The sequence below is a fragment of the Trachinotus anak genome, unplaced genomic scaffold (genome assembly GCF_046630095.1).
Source record: "Trachinotus anak isolate AG129_WGS33_773 ecotype Australia unplaced genomic scaffold, CSIRO_AGI_Tana_v1 ptg000013l, whole genome shotgun sequence".
Classification (NCBI taxonomy): Eukaryota; Metazoa; Chordata; class Actinopteri; order Carangiformes; family Carangidae; genus Trachinotus; species Trachinotus anak.
The window spans coordinates 22,280,026-22,302,308 of NW_027273864.1; the positions used below are offsets into that span (position 1 = coordinate 22,280,026).

General features: G+C 39.8%; 2 protein-coding genes across 2 annotated transcripts in view; one reads left to right on the forward strand and one right to left on the reverse strand.

Annotated features, from left to right (window-relative positions):
- Positions 1–13,788, forward strand: part of eya2 (EYA transcriptional coactivator and phosphatase 2) — a 28,159-nt gene extending 14,371 nt beyond the window's left edge. Inside the window, exons 6-16 of the mRNA XM_071494758.1 lie at positions 1,278–1,354; positions 1,501–1,684; positions 2,019–2,155; positions 2,284–2,367; positions 6,298–6,387; positions 8,409–8,467; positions 9,244–9,404; positions 10,126–10,240; positions 11,798–11,919; positions 12,088–12,188; positions 12,586–13,788. Of these exons, the coding sequence (XP_071350859.1) occupies positions 1,278–1,354; positions 1,501–1,684; positions 2,019–2,155; positions 2,284–2,367; positions 6,298–6,387; positions 8,409–8,467; positions 9,244–9,404; positions 10,126–10,240; positions 11,798–11,919; positions 12,088–12,188; positions 12,586–12,666 (1,211 nt within the window). The 3' untranslated portion in view covers positions 12,667–13,788. The remainder of the gene's footprint in view (positions 1–1,277; positions 1,355–1,500; positions 1,685–2,018; positions 2,156–2,283; positions 2,368–6,297; positions 6,388–8,408; positions 8,468–9,243; positions 9,405–10,125; positions 10,241–11,797; positions 11,920–12,087; positions 12,189–12,585) is intronic.
- Positions 13,789–14,058: 270 nt separating this feature from the next.
- tgm5l (transglutaminase 5, like) lies at positions 14,059–19,278 on the reverse strand. Its single transcript, XM_071495071.1, has 14 exons — positions 19,198–19,278; positions 18,804–18,986; positions 18,442–18,675; positions 17,921–18,039; positions 17,599–17,727; positions 17,032–17,209; positions 16,693–16,828; positions 16,429–16,532; positions 16,053–16,292; positions 15,878–15,940; positions 15,573–15,785; positions 15,273–15,430; positions 15,026–15,162; positions 14,059–14,566 (listed from the first exon to the last, which is right to left on the reverse strand). The coding sequence occupies exons 1-14, from the start codon at positions 19,202–19,204 to the stop codon at positions 14,413–14,415; spliced, it is 2,055 nt and encodes a 684-aa protein (XP_071351172.1). The 5' UTR covers positions 19,205–19,278; the 3' UTR covers positions 14,059–14,412.
- Positions 19,279–22,283: the final 3,005 nt, after the last annotated feature.

Genomic DNA, 22,283 nt, shown 5'->3' on the forward strand with positions numbered 1-22,283 from the left:
TATTTGACCTGTTTTCTGTTTGAATACAGATAATCTAATTACAGCACACACAATCATCTGTGTAAGCAAATGTCAGGCTGGGTCTTGTCATTGATAGGCCCTTTATTGGTATTATACATCTGGATTAACACATGTTTTACACATAGATATACAGTGTGTGCTCAAACTGTGGCTGAGCCAAACTAGCAGTGTTGCTCTATAGATGGTAATGTCGGCCTGTCCGTCTGTCGGTTGGTCCACCACTTTGATCCGGACTGAAACATCTCAACAACTATTGGAATGATTGCCATGAAATTTTGAACAGGCATTCATGGTTCCCAGAGGCTGACGTCTTTTGGCTTTAAAAATCTCCTGACTCCTCCACTGGCACATCCAGCACGTAGGGGGGTCAGATGAGAAGTTGTCACTGGTTGGTTTAACACTGTTTGTTTAACATCCGCATGTGAGCATTGTCAGTGGAAGCACGTTAGCATGCTAATGTTAGCATTTAGCTCAACACACTGCTTTGCCTAAAACACCGGTCTCAAAGAGCTGCTATCATAGCTGTAGACAGTCTTGTTAAAGCCTCACCACATGCTCAGTTAAAAACTGTTCTAACTACCAAGCATTGAACACCTGTACTGTAAGTGCTCTCCGTTGCCCCGTTGCTTTTTGACTGATTAATGGAGAGGGTGTAAATCATCTACTGTCTCCTCAAGGTGAGGAGATTAAAGTTTAATCATCCTACAAGAAGCCGTTGGGAAATTATATTCTGATAGTGAGCAGCCACACACAATGAAGTCTTTTGCCCAGTTGGTGTCAAAAGTTCATAGGTAGCTATTGGTGATAAGATTACAGGAGAGATCATTCATGAGACAAAGGAACTGTATGGACAGACTTGACAGGAAGATGCAGGGTGAGACGGCGTCGCTGTGGGGAGGGGAATTTGCTTGGAGGAAGATATCCCTGCCTTGGCTTGATTAGACTAAGAAAACTCCCAGAGCAGCAACAGGAGCAGCAAATGTTCATACCTGTAATGTTGTGTCAAAAATAAATCTCTCTCTCAGCTCCTGCAGCGCTGAGCTGTCACTGAGGAAGGAGACAAAGTTTATTGCTTATTACTTCCACCGCACAGTGTCACAGATCGGGATATCATGGAATTATGTGGGAAGCTGATTCACAAAAGATGTAATACAGTCAAACCTCCCGCCAATTTACACTTTGTAATTTTTTTTTTTTCCCTGCATAATTGATTATTACCTGACAGTTTGACCTTTTGTCTTCACATCATTTCTCAGGTGGTGGTATTTCATCTGGAATTTTTCAAGGCACACATGCAATCAGCAGTTCAGCCCCATTCAACCCTACCCAACAAGTGAGTAATTCAGCGTCAACATTTCTTACTGCCAAGACGTCTGTAGAAGTCTTAGCAAATGACATCTTAATTTAGTCCGTCGTGAAATCCTCTGTATCCCTCTGCATCACATTTTGATGTTACTGTCACTGTTTCTGTATTGACAGGAGTTTTCAGCGTACTCAAGCTACAGTCAGAGTCAGTACTCTCCGTATTATAACTCACATCACTACAACAGCCCATACCTACCCAGCAGCAATATCAGCCCTGCTGCTATCACAGCTCCACTAGCCTATCAGCACCCAGAACACCCTGTCATGCTGCCCAATCACAGCCCAGAGTCACACACAGGTAAGGAGTAATGAACCATGTGTCAAAATGAAGCCATACATGAGTACACAATAACGGCAACATACTGTACACAGATACACACACTTACACACACACACACACACACATACACACCCACTTGGCTAATACTCTTTAATTGAAAAGTGAAGTCAGCTCAAGTGACTTTCATGAAGTTGGGGGATTTTGAAGAGACAGATTAAAAACACCTTAGTCCTTTGTTAATCTAGTGACTAACAACTCTGTTAATTGAACAAATATAAGTCTGAATGTGGGAAAAAAAAGTTGTCTTAAACAGACTGATCAGCATCTTTTGTTGTATTTGGGTGTGTTTTAGGCGAGTATCACGCACCGCCCAGCCCCCCCACACCAGGTAAAGAGGAGGGGGTCGCAGCACGTAGGGGGTCAGATGGGAAGTTGAGAGGGAGGAAAAGAGCCAGTGACCCCACTCCACCTCTGGACTCTGATATAGAGGTAAATACACACTCACACAGTGTTGAAAATTATCAGTATTTCTCTATAATATTTATCTTTCTCTTTCTCAGACACACACACATAAACTTTCATGAGGTTAACATTACATATCTGTTATTTCACTGCAGCGAGTGTTTATCTGGGACCTGGATGAAACCATCATCATTTTCCATTCGCTCCTCACGGGAACCTTCTCCTCACGATTTGGCAAGGTACGGCGATACAACCCCTCCCTTTGTCATTTACTGTAAGAAGTACATGCCGCAGCCCATCACACTTTGACAGCAGTTAATTGTGCAGTAGGAAGGTAGGTAGGTACAGTTTGGCACAAAATCCTCACAACAACAAACCAGTGTAATCTTGCTATAGTCAACTGACCCTCTGTTTCTGCGACCGAGTGCTTATTTGACTAACAGTCAAAGGTTTGGCTGCCTGAGCTGAGTCCACGACCTTTGGGTCTCATCCCTGAGCATTTTCACACGCTGGCTGTTTTGCCTTTCGGCCCTCTTGTTTCTTTTCATAATGCACCAGGGTTGTTTAGCTACCCCAGCGTCCTGCAGCGTGATTGACAGCCAGCAGGACCTTTACATAACAGACCGGCAGCTGACAAGGGGGCGGACAGTGGTGTGTTTCTTGTTTTTGGCCGGGGATCTGTGTTTTGAATTCTCACGGTCCCCCTGCGGGTTGACACAAGGCTGATGGGAGTTTGAGAGCACCGTTTCTGATCGGTTCAGCCCCCGGCAGGCCATGCATGCCGTTGTTTCTTTTTCTTTCTTTTCAGCCACAGAGATGGGGAGGGGGGGGTGAAGAAAAAAAGGGAGGAAGAGAGAGAGAGCAAGAGAGAGAGAGAAAGAGCAAAAGAGAAGATGTGTTGAAATGTGACTCATGTGCCAAAAATTCCTGATTCCTCCCACCACCCAAACACCCCGCTGCTGGATCCAGGGGAGCTCAGTTGGACAGACTCTGACATCAAAACTCAGACATGCAGCAGAACAGTTGAATGAGTGACAGCAGAAAAACAGATTAAGAGTTCTAAGCGTCAAGACTGCTTACGGGCTTGCAACAACTTTTTCTCCCTCCCAAATTTGCAACTAACTCATCCCACTCTGACAGCAGTAACACATTTTTTTTTGGCATTAATTATCTGCGGTTTGCGTCCTGCTTTTAACAGCCAGGTTCTTCCTATTAGGGTCGGCCTATTAGACTCTTATCATAAACAAATGTTTGGTCCTACACGTAAAGGCAAGTCTAGGCCCAGCGTGCAGGAAAGAGTAATGCATGTGTTGAAAGACAGTTGTTTTCACCAGCTTGGTGAGCCAGAGGTGAATGGAGATCCACAAGGAGTTGATTCCCTCCCCTGTTACAGGTCTTCCATTATCTCATCTATCATACAGCACCCGACTCCGTGTGTGAATTTTCTTCCCTAGCTCTGTCTTGCAAATCAAACATCCACCACATAAGAGTTAAGGTGGGAAGTGAATGCCTTTGGTGCTTTTTTTTCTTCCTCTTAAATTCTTGCCTAAGATTAACAGACAGTGCTTTTGTTTGTCCCTCTGTATAGCAGCAGCCTTCGTCTATGGAGGAGGGTGATTACAGATAATTATTTCAATTATTTCACAAGCAGAACAAACCTCTCTTAATCCTTTAACCCTCCCTCTTTATCCTTTGCATTCATCTCTTCCTTTTCTGGCCAGCATTTCTCAATCCTGCCCCCCGTCATTTTCTCTTTTCTTTTCTTGTCATCCTACTCCTCATATTGAACTTTTGCTGCCCTTCGTCCTCAATTACCTTTCTCTCTCTTGACTTGGTATTTTGTAATTGTCATAATTTATCCTACTTGTGTCATCAAGCCCGTTTCTAAAATTCTGAGCAAGGAGAACGCTCTGTATGTCATTTCAGATGCACTAATCTAATGTTCACCTTTGGCTGACACCCCTCTGCTTCTCCTGTCTCTGTGCCAGAGACTAGGCAGTGCTGCCACAAATACATATACAGTACACACACCTGCTTTTGTAGTCTTGAACAATAGCACACCCGCACTGTTTGTCTGCCTGACGGGATTGCACATCATGAGTTATGGGTTTATCCAGGTCATGATTTATAATCTGCTTATTAAGGAAAAAAACTTCAGTTTTTTCAGTAGATGTAACAAGTCAGTAGGTGTAACAAAAAACCTGGGTATTTGGTTCCACACAGGAAAGAAAAGAGAAGAGAGGCTGGGTGATGCGAAGTGTTAATAGAAAGAGAAAATGCTGAAAGAAGGCAAAAAACCAACATCAACAAAGAGACAATGTATCAGAGATACTTGCGCTTTTCCTAAAAATAACTGATAGAGTGAATTTGGATTAAATCTGCAGTGCATTATCCATTTTAAGCAGTTAAATCACCTGCATTCATGTAGGGCAAGTAAAGTAGAGGAAATATTTTTAAGAATCCTTAAAAATTAAGAATTAAGAATTTTTTTGCCTTTATTGATAGGACAGTAGAGAGGGATAGGAAAGGGGCAGAGAGAGAGGGGGAATGACATGCAGGAAAGAGTCCGGCTGGTCGGGAGTCGAGCCGGCACTGGCAGGCTAAGAGCATGTGGTACGCGCTCTAACCACCCCACCATCGGACCGTCCTGTCACTCTAACACTTTTAGACTAACTATTAGATGGATTGACATGAGACTGTCACGGTGCCCAGAGGATGAATTGTAATAAATAGGGCTACAACTAACTTTTTTTTCCCATTATCAGTTAATCTGCTGAGTACTTTCCAGATTAGTTGTATTATGCACACTGCAAAATAGACAATTTGCATGACAAAGAAAAGCACATTTAAGAAGCTCAAGCCATATGTTTGGCATTTTTGTGTGGAAAAAGTGCTCAAATGATTAATCAGTCATCAAAATAGTTGATAATTAGTTTTCTGTTGATTAACCATCTCATCATTTTGTTGATCCTGTCACTTTTCCTGTTGCACCATCATCAGGCATCATCATCATTTGTGCATTACTTTGGTTTGTGATCAAACACCTGCTAAACTAATGATATTCCCATCATCCTCAGCTGTGTTTGTAAGTAAATGCTGGCATGCTTACAAGACAAACTACTGTACAACGGTTAGCTTGGTAAACATCATAGTTGCCAAACATGAGCATGTTAGCATGCTAATGTTAGCATTTAGTTCAAAGCACTTCTTTTAAGCCTCACAGAATCATTAACATGGCTTTAGGCTCTAGCCTTGTTATCACATCAAATGTATTGTCTTACACAACAACACTGATATGGTTGCTAAAGCCTTGGGATAATTGGATGTATGGACTGCTCATGGATTTAATGAGGTGTTCTTACAATACGGGTTTTTCACAAAGTTTAATTTTAGCAGTGATATAAATGATTTACTATAATAAGTCTGTGCTGAATATATAAATCAAGAGAAGAAGCAGTGGAGACCAAAGGACAGACTGGGTTAAAGGGAGCCAAAACACAAAAAGTCAAAGGAGACAGTACAGATAAGAATCAGCAGAGTGTTTGACTGACAGATAAATATTCACTCTTGCCTCTCCCTAAAACCTGTTTGTGTCAGTCCAGATGATGAGTTTGCAGAAGTGAGAGAGGAAGGCAGTTCAGAGAGACAAACAGGCAGCTGCTCTGACAAGACCAGAATAATGACAAGAGTAATAATGTTCCATAATCCAATTTAACTGATTATTTTCTAAATACCAAACCTCTTAGGCCATCAATCTCAGCCAGAGCGAGTTCATGATTTTATCATTATTTAACTTACTATCAAGGGGGTAGCACTTGAAGTGATAGAGAGCTGTTGTTCTTACATCATTTTTATTAACTAGGTCAAACCAGTTCTCTTTCATTTCAAAGTGAGTGTATGACTGTGGTTTACAGAGAGATATAACTGTGCCTGGGGAGAAACTTGTTTCCACAGTGTGTGTATGTGTGTGTGTGTATATATATATATATATATATATATATATATATATATATATATATATATGCTGAACATGCCTCAAGACATGAACACAGTAATGGTGCATTAATGTTAAGGCACATTTAGATCCATATAACAAATACAGAAGAGGAGAGGATGTTCAGCCCTTGTTCTTAACAGCGTCTTTGTGTCTCTCTGCGTGTGTGCATCAGGACTCCTCAAAGGCAGTGTCTCTTGGTTTGTGGATGGAGGAGATGATCTTCAATCTGGCCGACTCGAGACTCTTCTTCAATGACCTGGAGGTTAGTTTTACAAAGATGTCTGATAATTTGGAATTCATTTGGAGAGATGTAGGACGTTGCTGTATTTCATTTTGTTCTGTTGACTACCTATTCCTCAAACTGTTATCTTAGAGTGTCTTAGAAACCATGCCTTCCCTCACCCAAAAATTGTACTACTTATTCACACTCTCCTCACAGCACACTTCATCTCATATTATTATTTTTATTTTTTTTACAATAATCATAAGACTTTTTCCAGTAATTTGGAAAATAGCAGCAGTGCGTGCATACCCACTGGTGTAAACTGGCATATAGCTGACTAGAAAACCTTCCCTTCAACAGCCTAGCAAGAAATTTGACATTTGGGTGCTGTTTTCTTACCTGGCATAAAGCACAGTGGCTGGCATTGTAGAAATCCCCTCACACAACATCTATCCTGTATTAACTAACTCTTACTACAGCATTTTCCAAACAATTTCCCTTCCTGAAGTGACGGTACAGCAAGAATACTAAAAGGAGGGGTTGTTAACTGCTGGCATAAGTGCTCTCACAGCTAGACTTAACCTACTGCCTCAAAATCCACCAAATTTGGATATTAAGGTGACCTCTAAAAAGGATGAAAGGATTTTACTACCTGCTAGTGACTGAACAGCACATATGTTTTTCATCCTGCATTCCTCTGCCTTGTTCTGACAAAGAAAAAAGATTAGAGAGGGCAGGAGAGAGAGAGAGAACAAGCACACTTTGTGCAGTAATTATAGGTGTGTGTCTGAGTATCTGAGAGGAAAATTAGTCAAATGGGAGGAGGAATAGTCAAGAGGAGGGAAAGGAGCCAACAAAGCCATTTGCAAACCTGGTTTTTATCCCCTCTTTTGTTGTCAAGGCCCAGAAAATCTCTAAAGCGGTAGGCAATGACCAACTGACAACTGCTGTTAAGCCTTGAGGTACAATTGCCTTGTCCCTCTTATATCAGTAGCTACTCCAAGTGGCTACGAGCATAATTGCTGCTGCCATGCACCAGAAGTGAGTGCAACTGGTGGGCATGACTGCCTGATGAGAAAATGATCGAGAATGAATGATGGGATTAAATGGAATCTATGTTGCCACTGAATTGAGCCACTTTGAGTAGGGATGATTTGCATTGTTTGGTCAGTAGTAGCATCTCTGCACCTGAGTGGGAGGTGAGTTGTAGCTCCTGGGAACTAAACTATGTAGAGGTGGAGGGAAGATGAGGTAGCGTCTCCGTCTGGTTCAAGTCGGCTGAAAGGTGATAGGAGAGCCTGTCTGTCCTGGGTCAGTGCATAACAAAAAGGAGTTATACTAGGACTCTGTTTTTGCACATATGTGTGCATGGTTGTGTGTTTATACCTGCATGTGTATTATGTAGCGAAGGTTGTGGGATTTAGAGGTTTGTATCAAGAGAAAGGCACAGAGAAATAAGAGCTATTTTAGGATTTTTTTAGGAGAGTTGTATTGTATTTTTTCTTGACCTGTGATGATTGATTTATGCTCCTTGTTTTTGTTTTGTGCAATATATCCAATTTTGATAACTGTTTTTAAGTTTTTGATTTAACTGCGTATTGCTTAAGGTGTTTTGGCTGTAGCCACATGCTTAAGCTGCAGTGTGGTTTTAATCCCTGTGGTCTGGTCGGTTACATTCATTTCCAATTGAGAGGAACAACATGCACACCACTGTGCTTGTCAAAGACAATGGACCATTCTTAAAAGAATTTTTTAAACAAAATGTTGGCTGCACTACAAAAAAAAGGAGACTAAAAAAAGGAGTTACGCTGTAACTTTAATTCACTACGTGGTTACACTAGATTTGCTCCACCATATTGACTGTCCTGTATCTCTGGCGCCTCCCTGTCCCGTGTCCCGATACCTTATGTCCTCCCTCCTTGTCATTTATTTCAGCTCTTTTTTTTTTTTGTAGCTGCTATTACTCCCGGAGGCTCCCCTAAAGAGGAGAGATCTGTCTGTACAGGGCTCCACTCTGAAATGGATCTCTTGATATATCCGCTCTCCTTTTCATTTCCCAGGAATGTGACCAGGTTCATATTGATGACGTGGCATCAGACGACAACGGGCAGGACCTGAGGTAAAGCTTCTACTGTGTTACTGTACTTAAAGCTCTGCTGAGAGACAGTTCGACTGTGTCTTGTGAACCAGACTTGCCCTCTGGGTTTTAGTGCACAGGAGGAAATAAGCAGGGAGATGAGATGAAGAGTTTGTGCGTCTGTGTGTGTTCATGCATGCAAGCCTGTGCATGTCTTTTATTTTCCCAACATCCACAGCCATATAATATGTCACAGGATTATCCAATGCTTTCACTTCTCATCAAAATATCTCTTTATAATTCCCTCTGTCTCCCTTAGTCCAGACATTTTATTGCACAAACTTGTTGAAGCACTTTGGGATACTTATATGAGTGATTTGAGAAAGAGCCAGACTGTACCAAAGTACTTTTCTGAGGTATTTATTTTACTGAACTTGGCATTTTTCATTCTCTTAGATTTTTTTCTATTTATCCTACCCATGCTAAATGTATATACTTTATGATGTCTTACTGACAAAGGTTTATTCACAGCTACACTCAATATAAAAGCATTTCTTGCCCCTGAAATTCTTGCGGCTCCACTGGCGCACATCCCTGAATTTGATGAATGGTTTAAGCACTACCTTCTTGTTCATAGCCAGAATGGTTTGAATCAATTCCTAGATTTGGGAAATGTGTCCATGAATATAGTTGTACCAATTCTTGGAGCGTCATCTTTGAAATACTAATGATAGTGCTACTAATTGATGCCCAGGGAAAATACAGTTTGTGTCTTTATGATCTACAACCTGACAGTTTCCTGTATTGTGATCCTACAGCACTTACAACTTTGGATCAGACGGCTTCCAGAGCCCAGCAGGGGCCGGCTCTCTGTGCCTGGGGTCAGGGGTCCACGGAGGGGTGGACTGGATGAGGAAACTGGCTTTCCGATACCGAAGGGTTAAGGAGATCTACAACACATACAAGAATAATGTTGGGGGTAAGCTGTCGTTTTATTTACATGCAACCCTGTTATATACAGGAATCAGAAGAAAAGTTAATATATTTATTTTATATTTAAAGATATTTAGACCATCTGAACTCCTCTGAGGTCTAACTTGGGTTATATGTGAAACAAAAAAGGCTGAATAATGTGCTAATAATAAATTAGTAACATTTACGCATAAATTTGCCTTCTGTAGGACATCAAAAGCTTAAGCTGAAACTGAACAAAGTGCAAACCACAGTTAATGTAGGCCCTCTTCAGAAAAGTAAACCAAAGAATCAAAATGCTGTGAGAAAACAGCGCTAAACATCTGCCCTTGTCAAAAAGAATCGTTGTAATGAATATTTAATTACTGATGTATAATCTGTTATATTAATGGAATCGTGTTATGGTGAAAAAGCCAAAGGGAACCAGACAGGTTTGTTTGTCAGCTGGGATGATGAGTCAGAAGCTGTTGTTCAGTATAAACCTTTGCGCACTGGGTGAGCATAGGCACTGCTGATTACATCTGGCTGCTTCAGATCAGCTGGAAGCCATGTGTCTGAGGTTTTGGCAAGGGGTTATTGTGTGAGAATGATCCATCCAGGGACTGAAGACAGGCCTGCTGTCAAAATAAGGCTTTGTAACATCTCACTGTGCATTTGAGCTATAAAGGGTTCAGATCATCCCTGTTTAGTTACTGACCGATAAGCTTGTGTCTCTTACTGATGGGCAGGTTTGCTGGGCAGCCCCAAGCGGGAGGAGTGGTTACAACTGAGGAGAGAGATGGAGGTCCTGACTGACCTGTGGCTGACTCAAGCGCTCAAAGCCCTGGCTCTCATCAACTCAAGGTCAGTTTGTGCCGCAACAGCTTGATTTACACCAGCCAGTCAATTAACATTAGCTTCTATAGTCGTATTGTATGATGTGTTATTATGATTGAACGACTCTCAGTTGCTGCTATGGCGTGTGTTACTTTTGATTTCTTAACCTGTGGTGGAAGATTTACCCACATTTTTTACTTACTACTTAATAAAAGTACCAGAATGCAAAAATACTCTGTGACAAGTATAAGTGCTGCAAAATCCTACTCCCAAAATCTGCTAAATATACTGATTTATCAAAAGTAAAAGCACTAATTTTGCAGAAACAATTCCCCTTGTAAGAGTAATTATAATATTGAATTATTATTATTACTAATTCATTCATGTGTTAGTTGAATTATAATATTGTATTTAATGTATTTAGTACTCCACATCATTTAATCTGGAGTATGCTGTTGGGTCATATATAACACTGCATGATATTTTAGAAGCTGATCATATATTTTGTTTGCAAAACCTTAACCTGAAAATAAACAGCTTTTAAGTAAATATAGTGGAATAAAAAATATTATCATGTCTCTGTGTATAATTACGTATGTATACATGTACGTCCTAATCTTGTGAACATGATATCTCAGGAATGCCTTGAGGGAATTTCTTCAAATTTTGAACAAATATTCAATTAAACTCAAGGATGAAGTGATTAGATTTTAGTGCTCAAAGGTCAAGGTCACTGACACCTCTCATCCAACACCTTCTTGTGAACTTGATAGATCAGCGCCTAGGGGATAATTTCATTACAACGTCCTCTTTGATTCAAGGACAAATTTGAATTTGGTGCTCAAAAACTGTAACTCAATATAAAGTAATTGAGTAAATCTGATCTAAATTGCTAACTTTATATATTTAACTCCATTTAATAAAGTTCATCTCAATTCAGTTTAAGTGAGTAAGTTTCACTTTATTTGTTTGAGTTAATTACTTTATAATGTAAGTTTAATTTTTACTGCTTTGATATAATTAAATAAATTGAATTGCATTACTTTAATTTCATTTCATTAATACTCAATGTATTATAAGTAAATGTATTTATTTATTTATTTTTAATTAATTTAAGTAAATTCACTTTCTTGTAAATAATTCATTTTATTTATTTTATATTATTAATTTAACTTGTGTTTTTAATTAGATTTAGTTTAATTTAAAATATTTTATTGTAATAATAAGATTTAATTAATTTAACTCAATTTGATTTAATTCAGTACATTTAATGTAATTTAAATTGATGTAACTTAATATAATGTAATTTAATTTAGTAAATGAAATCAAAAAATGTAATACACTTAGCACCTTCCCTAAGAAGGCGGAAGAGGCAAGCCACAATGAGAGGAAATTCTAGTTTTTCCCTTTGTGATGTAGTGAAATCGAAGTATAGAGTAGCATATAATGAAAATACTAAAGTAAAGTAAATAAAACTTACAACTGTACTTAAGTACAATGCAGTGCTTTTGTAAATATGCTTAATTACTTTCCACCGCTGGTCATGATTTACACTATAAATGTGTCTGTCCTGTGCTGTTCCAGGCCTAACTGTGTGAATGTATTGGTGACCACTACCCAACTCATCCCCGCCCTCTCCAAGGTGTTACTGTATGGTCTCGGCTCAGCCTTCCCCATAGAGAACATATACAGTGCCACCAAGACAGGTGAGGAAAATCACAGAAAGAAAGAACACAGACAGAAAGATAATTAAAATAATCAAGAATACAATCAATCTTAATCTCCTTCTGTCCTCTATAATTTCTCATTTGAAAATGTTTCTCAAAATGTATTATTTTAACATTATAACCTCTGATTTTCCCTCTTTTCAAAAGGCAAAGAGAGCTGCTTCGAGCGTGTCTCTCAGAGATTTGGTCGGAGAGCAGTGTATGTGGTTATAGGAGATGGAGCCGAAGAAGAGACTGTGGCCAAGAAGGTATAACTCAATCTTTTTTTTTTCTTTCTTTTTCTTTTTTTTTTTTGACTGTGACTGGTGAAAAATGGGCCACAACTAATCAGTTGACCTTAAAAGACGCCTGATTTCTGCAGCTTCTGTGTCTGAGTTTGCTTTTTTGGGGGGGTTTTTTTCACTCTTTGCATTGAAATGTCAGAAATTTTCCTGGATTTGGCAGTTCAGCAAATACACTATAGGCCAACACGTTAACCACCTGTACTTTATCACGTACTACAGTCCCGCTCCAAACCGCAGTCCATATTTCACATCTGCACTGCATCTGTAAGAACACTGCAAGTTGTTAAAGTATGTGTGCCATAGGTTTGCATGTTTTACATTAAACCTGTATTTCATTTTTATTTTATTTTTGTTTTTTCAGAAGAACATGCCGTTCTGGAGGGTGTCCTGTCGAGCTGATCTGGAAGCCCTCAGCCATGCACTGGAGCTGGACTACCTCTAGAGGGCACCAGCCATCACACTCTGCTCTTCCACCTGAATCACGAAATGCTCCTGAAAACCTGAGTGCAGCTAGTGGGTGAATGTGTCCCCAGAGACTGATTCAGAGTCAGTACTGCAATTTCAAGTGAGCACCCAGGCGGACAATTTCAAACCACAGCCAAAAGAACTGTGAGGATTTTGAAGCGAGGCCGCAGTATACCCACGACACATAAAGATGAAGCCAAGTGCTGGACCAAAATAAACAGACCAAAGTTAAATAAGGGACCAAAGCTTCATAACTAACCCCAGGGAATTGTGGTTGATACTGCAAATACTTTTTTTTTTAATTAAAAAAAAAAGAATAAAAAAAACTTTTTCCCATATTTTTTTTTTTTTTTATTCAGTTCATCTCAACTTTATGAATGGTGACCCAAAAGTGTTGCACTGAATGCAAAATCTTACATCCTGTTGTAATGAACACAGTGAGTATGTCTGCATGGATGAAAACTTAAGATTGGTGTTAGACTGTTTGTACTGCTGTGTCTTTTTGTATTTGTTCTGAGACCTAACACATTTTTCGCTGGCCAATACTATTTTAAAGACAAATGTTAGAAACAAGTTGTGATGTTACATGGGATAGATTTCGCCTTCTCTATTATTTTAGAATTGTTTTATTTTAGAATTCATTTGTCGGCTAGATAAAAGTCAAATAACAGTCTCCTCATAGTTAGAGGCTATTTTATCATTAAAATGTGAGCTATTTATTATTGGTTCAATTCTACAACACATTGAGGTATATATAGTTTGGGAGCTTGGCATAAAAAAAAAAAATCCCTTCAAAGACCAAAAATCTGTTCTTGTAAAAATGTTTTGATAAGAAATGTCTTGAAGATGCTGTATCATAGGCTAGTGCTGAAATCTGTGCTTTTGATCCTGGGTTGTATATGTTTTCATGTTTTAATTTTCCTTCTTTTCTGTCCCTGTTTTATTTCCCAATAACCTGTTTGTAATATAGATGAACTGGTATGGTTGTGCATGTGCCGATTACACTGCCTGTCAGCTTAGCTATGATGTGTATATAATGCTTTATTGTCGATTTGTTTTGACAGAGTGAAAATAGATTAATAAAGATAAATTAATTGCATTGTGGGGAAATGTGAGTTGAGTTTCATTTCATTTGACTCCACCCAGAGGCGTATGAAACATGGGGGCTCACATGACATTAATAAACGAATGATGAATGGTCCTGGTGTAAATGACATATAATTATCAAGAGGTTTGAGAAGCATTTCGAGAAGACTGACCCAATGTGACCTGTTTAATTTTTGAGGGAAAGTCTCCCTCTTTTGGGCAGAAAGGTAACTGCAGTAACATAAATCCACATTGTATGTGTCAGAAGAAATGTGACACACAGTAGTTTTAAACACATTGTTTTATTTTTCAAAAAAATGCAAAAAGCAAAATACTCTTTTTTTTCCAATTTCAAGTAAATACATAAATAAATAAATAAAAATAAGTATAATTTACATTCACATTTAAAATCTTACACAGCAACAGAAAAACATTAGGATGGAGTAATCTGAATCTTTCCTCTATGACTAATGCTGCCACCTGGCTGCCAAGCTCTGGCTTCTGCTGAGAGACTTAGTTGTTACAGTCTCAATGAAATGGTGTCTCTGAGGCACAGCAACGCCGATATCAAGTAAGTATCGCTTCCAATGTGATGAACTGAGGCAAACGAGAGCTATGAAAATATGAAAGTAATGATCTAAGCTCTGTTGACAAAGACCATCTCAAAGCCTCTGATTGTGGTGTTCATGTTTGTCAGGAACACGCTAGCCTGAAGCATCTTTGCTCCCACCATGGTGGGGCTGAAAGTGATGCGCTGCTTCACTATTCCTCCTGGACTCAGCGGGAGCATCCTGCAGGAAGACACAGAAGACGAGTTTACAAAAGGTGCTGTACTGCTACTGTTGTAAATCTGAATGGCCGATACTTCTAATAATAACTCTGTGAATTGCTAAACTTTGTACACACATTGTAATGTCAGCTTATGCTTTTGACTGTAGCTCATCACACCTGCTAATTAAAAAGCCTTACAAAACCAGTCAGTACTTGCAAATAATTATTGGGCCTGATCTGCAACCAGCAGTGGAAAATTGCATAACTTGCTCTAGCCACGCCAACCTAAACACTTAACACATACATAACCAGAACAATACAAAAGTAACAAGTCTACATTCCTTTAATGAAGACACCCTGCACTGTAATGTACTGCACCGCTGACACTCCTCTAATTGAGTGATGATGATAAATCACTACAGTATCTATAACATTGGACACATACTTAAAAAATGAAAACAAGTAATCATTGTTCTTACCTGAATTGAATCTTGCCCTGGATCAGCCCAGCCCCGGCGACAGTCAGAACTCCACTCACCATGTGAGAAAACGGGTTGGTGAAGGTCACTGTGGCAGTCTGCTCCTTGTTTGGAACAATGGAGCTTTCATCTGAAACCTGAGGGAGAAATGTGTTTTAGTGAACCCCAAATATTCCCTTAAATTACCCCTCAAATAATTTGCCCTTCAAATAACTGGTGAGAAATATTCATAATCTCTTTAAAGTACCTGTATGGTGAGCTGTGGGCTGGTGATGTTGAACTCCTCTGAGGCCAGGAACCGTTCATGATTGGCCATATCCTCCAGGACTACTGCAAGGTTGATCAGGTTGTCTCCCACCACATCCTCATACTGGGCTGGGAGGATCTGCTGGCGCACCACTTCGACTGGAAGGAGAAAAAGATCAAGAGAGAGAAGACCGTGTGTGAAATACATCATCAAATCTATTTTTACAATCCATTCTGCAAACCACAACAGTCCCTCAGAAGTGAAAATTTGAGTTTGCAGATGAGTGAAAGGTAAATTTACCTTCTTTGGGTGCCAGTTGTATGATGCCGTGCGTTTCCCAGAAGGTGTCTGAGGGGCTGTTGTTGTATTCTTTGGCCTGGGCGTTGACATGCACCTTCATCCTCTTGGCAACACTCTGTTTGTTCATGACTTTCACTGTGAAGGAGACGGGCTCCCCTGCAAGTGGAGCTTTATCCAGGGCCAGGAAGACCAACACTCCCTTGGATGAGCTCGCTGTATAAACATGAAGATATCCAAAAGGTGAGATGACGTGTGTTTAAACAACTGATAGCTCTGATTCATGTGTTAAAATACATATAAATTACCTCTCCTCACTGTTGAGTCGTCTGACGCTGTGGAGCTTCTTGATGTAAGTGTTGACGTCGGGCCTGTTTTGTAAAGATAAACAGAAAATGTGAGAAGAGTAACCATTATGCCTCAGAGTGAACATTATGCCACTTCTCTAAATTAGCCAGCAAGCAAAACGCTTTTGGGTCGTACTTTTGATGTATTTGTAGTCTCCTGTGATGTTCTGGAGTCTGGGGAAGCCAACAGCTTTGGTGCAGATGAGGGATCCTACCCTCTCTGTGTCCTTGCTGTGGTCGACCACCCGACCCTGGCTCACAATGAATGTGTGGACGTCCGCGTTCACCTCAGCATAGACAAAGGGGATGTCATAAAGCAGGTCTATACGTTGATCCTTGATTGCTTTGACTGAAGCTGGGCCACAGCAGAACACTCCTAAAAAAAAAAATTAAAAAAAATAAATAAATAATGATGGTTAGTTAAAAAAAAAAAATTTTAAAAATTTAAAAATTGAGATGGATAAAAAAGGGAGAATCTACGCATAGCAGGACCAACAATGTTTCTCACATACCTCCACTCCTCTCCTGAGGTGTTGGGTCCAGAACTTGCCAGCCATCCATTCCAGATCCCAGATCCTTACGATTCATCCAGCACTCCACCCAGACATGGAAGTTCCTGTTAAGAGGGGTCAAAACAGGAATAAAACTAAATAAATGTCATCAAGGCCTTCAAATTAGTTTGAAAAATGATTTCACACACACGCATTAAAAGATGTCACAAAAAGTATTTGTTTCATGTTTGCCGTGTAAACGGGACCATTTACATCACTACTGACCATATGCTGTCTTTGCTGTGTTTCAGCTTCTGCCCCATTTCGCTGTAGTACTCCTCAATCACCAGGTTGGCGTTGGTGTCGTGAGCAGAGTTGAAGTTTGTGACGACGCGGCAAGGAATGCCAAGAACTCTCATGACTAAAAGATGCAATCAGAACACAGGCACAGGCGTTACACGCTGATGACAATATCTGGTCATTGCACAATGGAAAAAATGACGCAGCATGTGTGCGTGAGACATCAGTTATGACGGTATAATGTATTCTAGAGGTTTAGTACTGGTTATTGATTTATGTAAATCATCTAATCTCCAAAGTTTTGAATCATCATGATATAATCACCTGTGCACATGACGGCTGCGAACACCCAGCACTGTCCATACTTGACTGGGTGGTAAGCAGACTCGGTCCACTGTCTCAGAATGTCCCCACTCCCTGTCCACATGGAGGGATTGACTCCCTGTTTGAAGTCACCTGACCAGTTCCCTTTCAGGACTCCACGGTCGTCTTCACAGTTGATCTAAACAGAAAGGAGCAGATAAATGTTATATGCTGTCCTTGCACCAAAGTTCGCAGAGATCACAAAACAAGTCCGGACACCTCACATCTCCCGAGGCGAGTCAGCGGTGACAGTTTAATAGCAACTTTGAGTCAACCGTTTTTCAGCTGTAATTTCGGTGTCCCTGAAAGTCACATTCATTTTTTTTTTTTTTTTTTTTTTTTTTACTTTGCAGGAGGTGTGTTCGTTTTTACAATCTGCAGAACACACTGTCCCAGGTCAAGCAGGAACTTGTTTTAATAAGGTGCAGTGACTCTCATGTTGTCACACGAAGTAAATAAAGACAGTGGTGAAAGGGAACACTGGCAGTGAGTGATTTCTTTCTTTCTTCATGTTTATGTTTCGCTCACCATGGCAGACACAACCCGGCTGATGTATACAGGGTTGTTTCGGTTAAGGTAGTCCAATCTTCTGTTCTTTTGGTGCTGAGGGCTGACTTGGAGCAGATTCAGGCATGACTCCAGAACACCAGGCTCAAACTTCACACGCAGAGAGGAAGAAATTAGAGAATTAAGTCAGCTTTTAATGACATCATTCATAGAAATAGATGCTTAACATTCAACTCATCTAAAATATCCATTTCACTAACAGTGTTCCCCCTAATACTCTAACTGCTGTCTTACAGAGGAGTTTAATCCAACTGCAACAGTTCAGCAGACATCATTGTCATACCTGATCAAAGGACCACGGTCTTGACACGGTGTTCCCAGCTGTTCCCATAAACAGCAACCCAGAGTCGTTCTGGACATATTCCTCTCTCTGGTCCTCGAAGGGAATATACACTGCATCCTCTGCAAGGAACAAACCAGATATTTAGTACATCCTAGTGTATTTACCTGGGTAATTTATTTACAATGCTTCACTTCTGTTCGATTTTGGAAAGGTGGTACCAGACATTTGCTGCGATGAATCCTTACCTCCCAGGTATGATTCACTGAGCTTGTTACACAGTACATCACCACTACACTTTGGCAGTCAGACCCCCAAAAAAGGAACTAATAAGTGATTAAAGGTGATGAGTGAAGTCCAGTCCATCATCATGAATTTATTCAGCCACACAAACCATAAATACAAGTACATATCTGGTTTAGCTGGCAGTATTATAAGCTACCAAAACCTCCTGAGTCTGCAAAACTTTGCATCAACTATCCACCTTCTTCACTCGTTAATTTTTTTTGGATGTTTTTACTCACCACGACACCAGGGATTGCAGAGCAGTACAAATTTGCCGAAGGCGCTCCTCTGCTGACCGCCCTTTGAGATCACACACAGCTGAAACCTGTAGCGTCCCACTGAGGCAGAGGCAGGAGAAGAGATGAAGATGGAGGGGTTGTGGACGTTCAAGTCCTGTGGGTCAATGTAGGCTTTCCAGGAGGAGGAAGAAACCTTCTTGGAGTAAGTGACTGGCATCCTCGCATACAGGCGGCCTGGAGAGAAAGAAAATCAGCCCAAGACATTTCAATTTAAGTGGTTCAGACTGGCTGCATATATAAGAACGCACCCAAACAGCTATTCATCTGCACAAAAAATTTAACTCAATCTAAATGTTGCCCACCTAGCATCACTTTGACCATGAGATAGTCAGTGCTGGGGTTGAAGGGTCGTCCCTCAACCTGCAGGCTGACTCTGAATGGTGCTCCTCTTCGCACCACCAGGGCTTTGGAGCTGCTGAAGCCCTCTGTCCTGTGCCTCTCCTGGTTTTCAGATTTCTCCAGGTTGACATGTTGTATCAGCAAGTCTGCAAATTAAGAGAAACAATTGAAGAAATGGATACAGAAGAAGAAAGCGTTCACATGTCAGACAGCACTCTTTAAAATTTCACTTTCTAAGCAAGTAGAAAGTAGAGAGAGTGGAGTAGAGTAGAAAGATCAAGAACAAACAATAGGCGGGATAACTTAAATAATAATAGTGGGAGAAAAAGAGCTCACATTTCTGAATACCAATCTCACCTTCCATTTGTTGGTGTCTCTTGTTCACAGCAGTAGCTCTGTGTTTATGTCCCAGCTGTTACCCTCCACGGTTATATAAACCTTTTGCCCCACCCCTGAAAGCATTTCCTGAGAACATTTTCCAGGTGTAGCCCTTCATGCATTAAGTGGGCCTGGCATGAGTAATCAGGCTCACCCAGTCCAACAAAAGTGTGAGCAAAAATTCAAAGAAAGCTGTTGCGAAATCTTCATAGAAAACTGAAAGTGGTTCAGGTTTTTGTTTTCAGGGACAGGTACTGTTTTTCTGCTGTGGTTTCAATTATTTTTAATTTACTCAATTTTGTTTTTAATCTTTTCATTTACTCATTTACACATTTTTTTTTTATGATCCTTATGTGTAAAGGCTAGTGACTACTTTTTCTGGATATCCGAACTACGTGCCACAAAATGCGTTTACAGTTTCACGTATGAGGCAGGCCATATGTGAGTAAACAAACATTACATTAGTTACATTAGTTTGTGATGTAAAGTTTTGAAAATCTCTACTGTTGAATGCAGTTCAAGAGCTTTCAGAGATTTCAGTAACAAAAGAAAATACAAAAGGTTATAGCTCCTACTTATACAGGCATCAGTGAAACACACTACATGATAAACAATGGATCAGAGCTTTAAAAATACACACACACTCACGTACAACCGCCATGTTTTCTCTTTCTCTTTCTCTCTTTCTGTCTATACACACTCACACACCTTTTGATCAACTGCCTGCAGCCTTGAAAGTGTTGCACTAACAAACTGAGACTTCTGCTCCAGAAAAAGAAGCATGGGGGTTCATTTAGATCTAATTGATGTTTCCATTTATGTAGAGACTTGTCTCCAAAGCAAAATAGCTTTACTATGTAAGTCATGTCAAAGTGGTTGTGCACTCACCTGTCAACAATGCCAGATATGCAGGCTACAGTGTATTGCGTGGATGTATTTATGGACAATAGATATTAACTTTGTGTTACAACACGGGCTGCAGCTCTGTCCATCTCGCTATCTCGGGTCCTCATATCACTGAGTCAAATGCAACAACATTATAACACCTATTAAAAACAATATTTAAAGAAACATGACACCAGTCTTTGGTGGTATGCTGAATGAATGCTTCCTGCTATTTTCTGCTCCCAGCAATGTATTTTTATTTTATTTTATTTTTATTTTACCTTATTTTATTTTCCTTTATTCTACTTCATTGTATTGCTCTGATAAGACATTAATAACTGATGCATCAGTTCAAATATGCAAATGCCCATAATAATACATTAATACAAACTATGTGATAAACAATGGATCACAGTTTTAAAGATGCACACCCACACTCCATGTTTTTTTTTCTCTCTCTCTCTCTCTCTCTATACACAAAGACCCCCCCACACATACACACACACACCCTTCAATCTACTGCCTACTGTCTTGCAAGTGTTGCACTAACACACAGATTCTTCCACCGCAGAAAGAACAAAGAAGTGTGGGAGTTAATTTGCATCTAATTGGTGTTTCCATTCATGTAGAGCCTTGTCTCCACAGAAAAATAGCTTGATTATGCAAATAATGTAGTTGTGCACTCACCTATTAACAATGTCATATATGTACAGTGTGTTGCGTGGGATGCCTTTTTGGTGAATGAATGTTTTTTAGTGTTACAACATGGGCTTCTGCTCCATCTATCTATCTGGTGCCCTCATCGCCAGTGTGTCAAATGTAACAACATTATAACACCTTCTAAAGACAATATTTAAAGAAATGTGAGACCAGTCGTCGGTTGTACCCTGCAAGTAAAGTTTCAAGTATTTGAAACAATGGACAGTTTTAGGAGTTTCAGGCTGTAGCTGCATGGTTGTATGGATGACAGTGTTAGTCTGTCAGTCTATCAGTTGGTCAGTCCATCACTTTTGGATATCTGAACATGACATTGTGTAGAGACATTCATGGTTACTAGATGATGAAGCCTAATGACTCTGGTGATCCCCTGACTTTTGCTTTGGCAGCACCAGCAGGTCAACATTCTTTCTTATCTGGCGAAATATGTCAAAATCTACCAGATGGATTAGCACAAGATTAAGTTCAGACATTCATGAGTCCCTGAGGATGTATGGGCTACTAGTGACTTTGGTGATCCACCTGACTTTTCCTGTAGCACCCCCATGAAGTTGACATTAGCGGTTTTTGTAGGCGTCACCAGGACAGTTTGTCGGTCTGCTGAGGCATCAAACCAGGTCAACACCCACGCTTCAGGTACCCATGAACACCTATGATTCAAATTAAAAACTGACACTACTTTCCTTTAAGACAATACAATTATGTGATGAGGAAATAGCTTTGTGCAATTAGGCTTTTTACTTTTAACATGTGAGGTAGAATTTGCATGAGTGATCAGACACACCCGGTTCCACAGAAGAGAGCAAAGATCAATTACGTTAGTTTGTTGGTTATGACCTAATAAGTTCTTACCAGCAGTTTTGGAGCTTTGCACTTTTTTAAGGGTCAATATAGGCTTTCCAATAGGCAGCAATTAGACAATAATGGAGTATCTCAAAGTATTACATAATTATATTATTTGATTGCCTCTGCTACATTACTGCATAAGGGGAATTCATATGTTTTAGCTATCAGGTATCTAATTTTATTTGTTCTAGATACTGTTGGTTATTTTATTGAATAACATTCCATCATATATTATAAACTGATATGTTTTATATACAAAGTTTTGATCTCCCAATACTAACAATAGCTTTCAAATAAAATTAATGGAGTTGAGTTAAATGTACAATATTTCCCTCTGAAATCTAGTGAAGCACAAGCAAAAAGTAGCATAAAAAGGAAATGGTAAAGAATTAAAAAAAACTGCACTTAAATACAGAGCTGAATATGGTAAATGCACTTTGTTACTTTCCACCACTGACAATCACAAATATTGAAACTATATTAGGGAGTCATATAAAAATAAAAAAATAAAAAAGAATAAATTAGGACCATATTATACATACTAATCGCAACTGTACTGTGCTGTAGTAAGGCAAAGATCATTTGTAGATGAGGTAATGAGTTGCAGTTCTATTCAT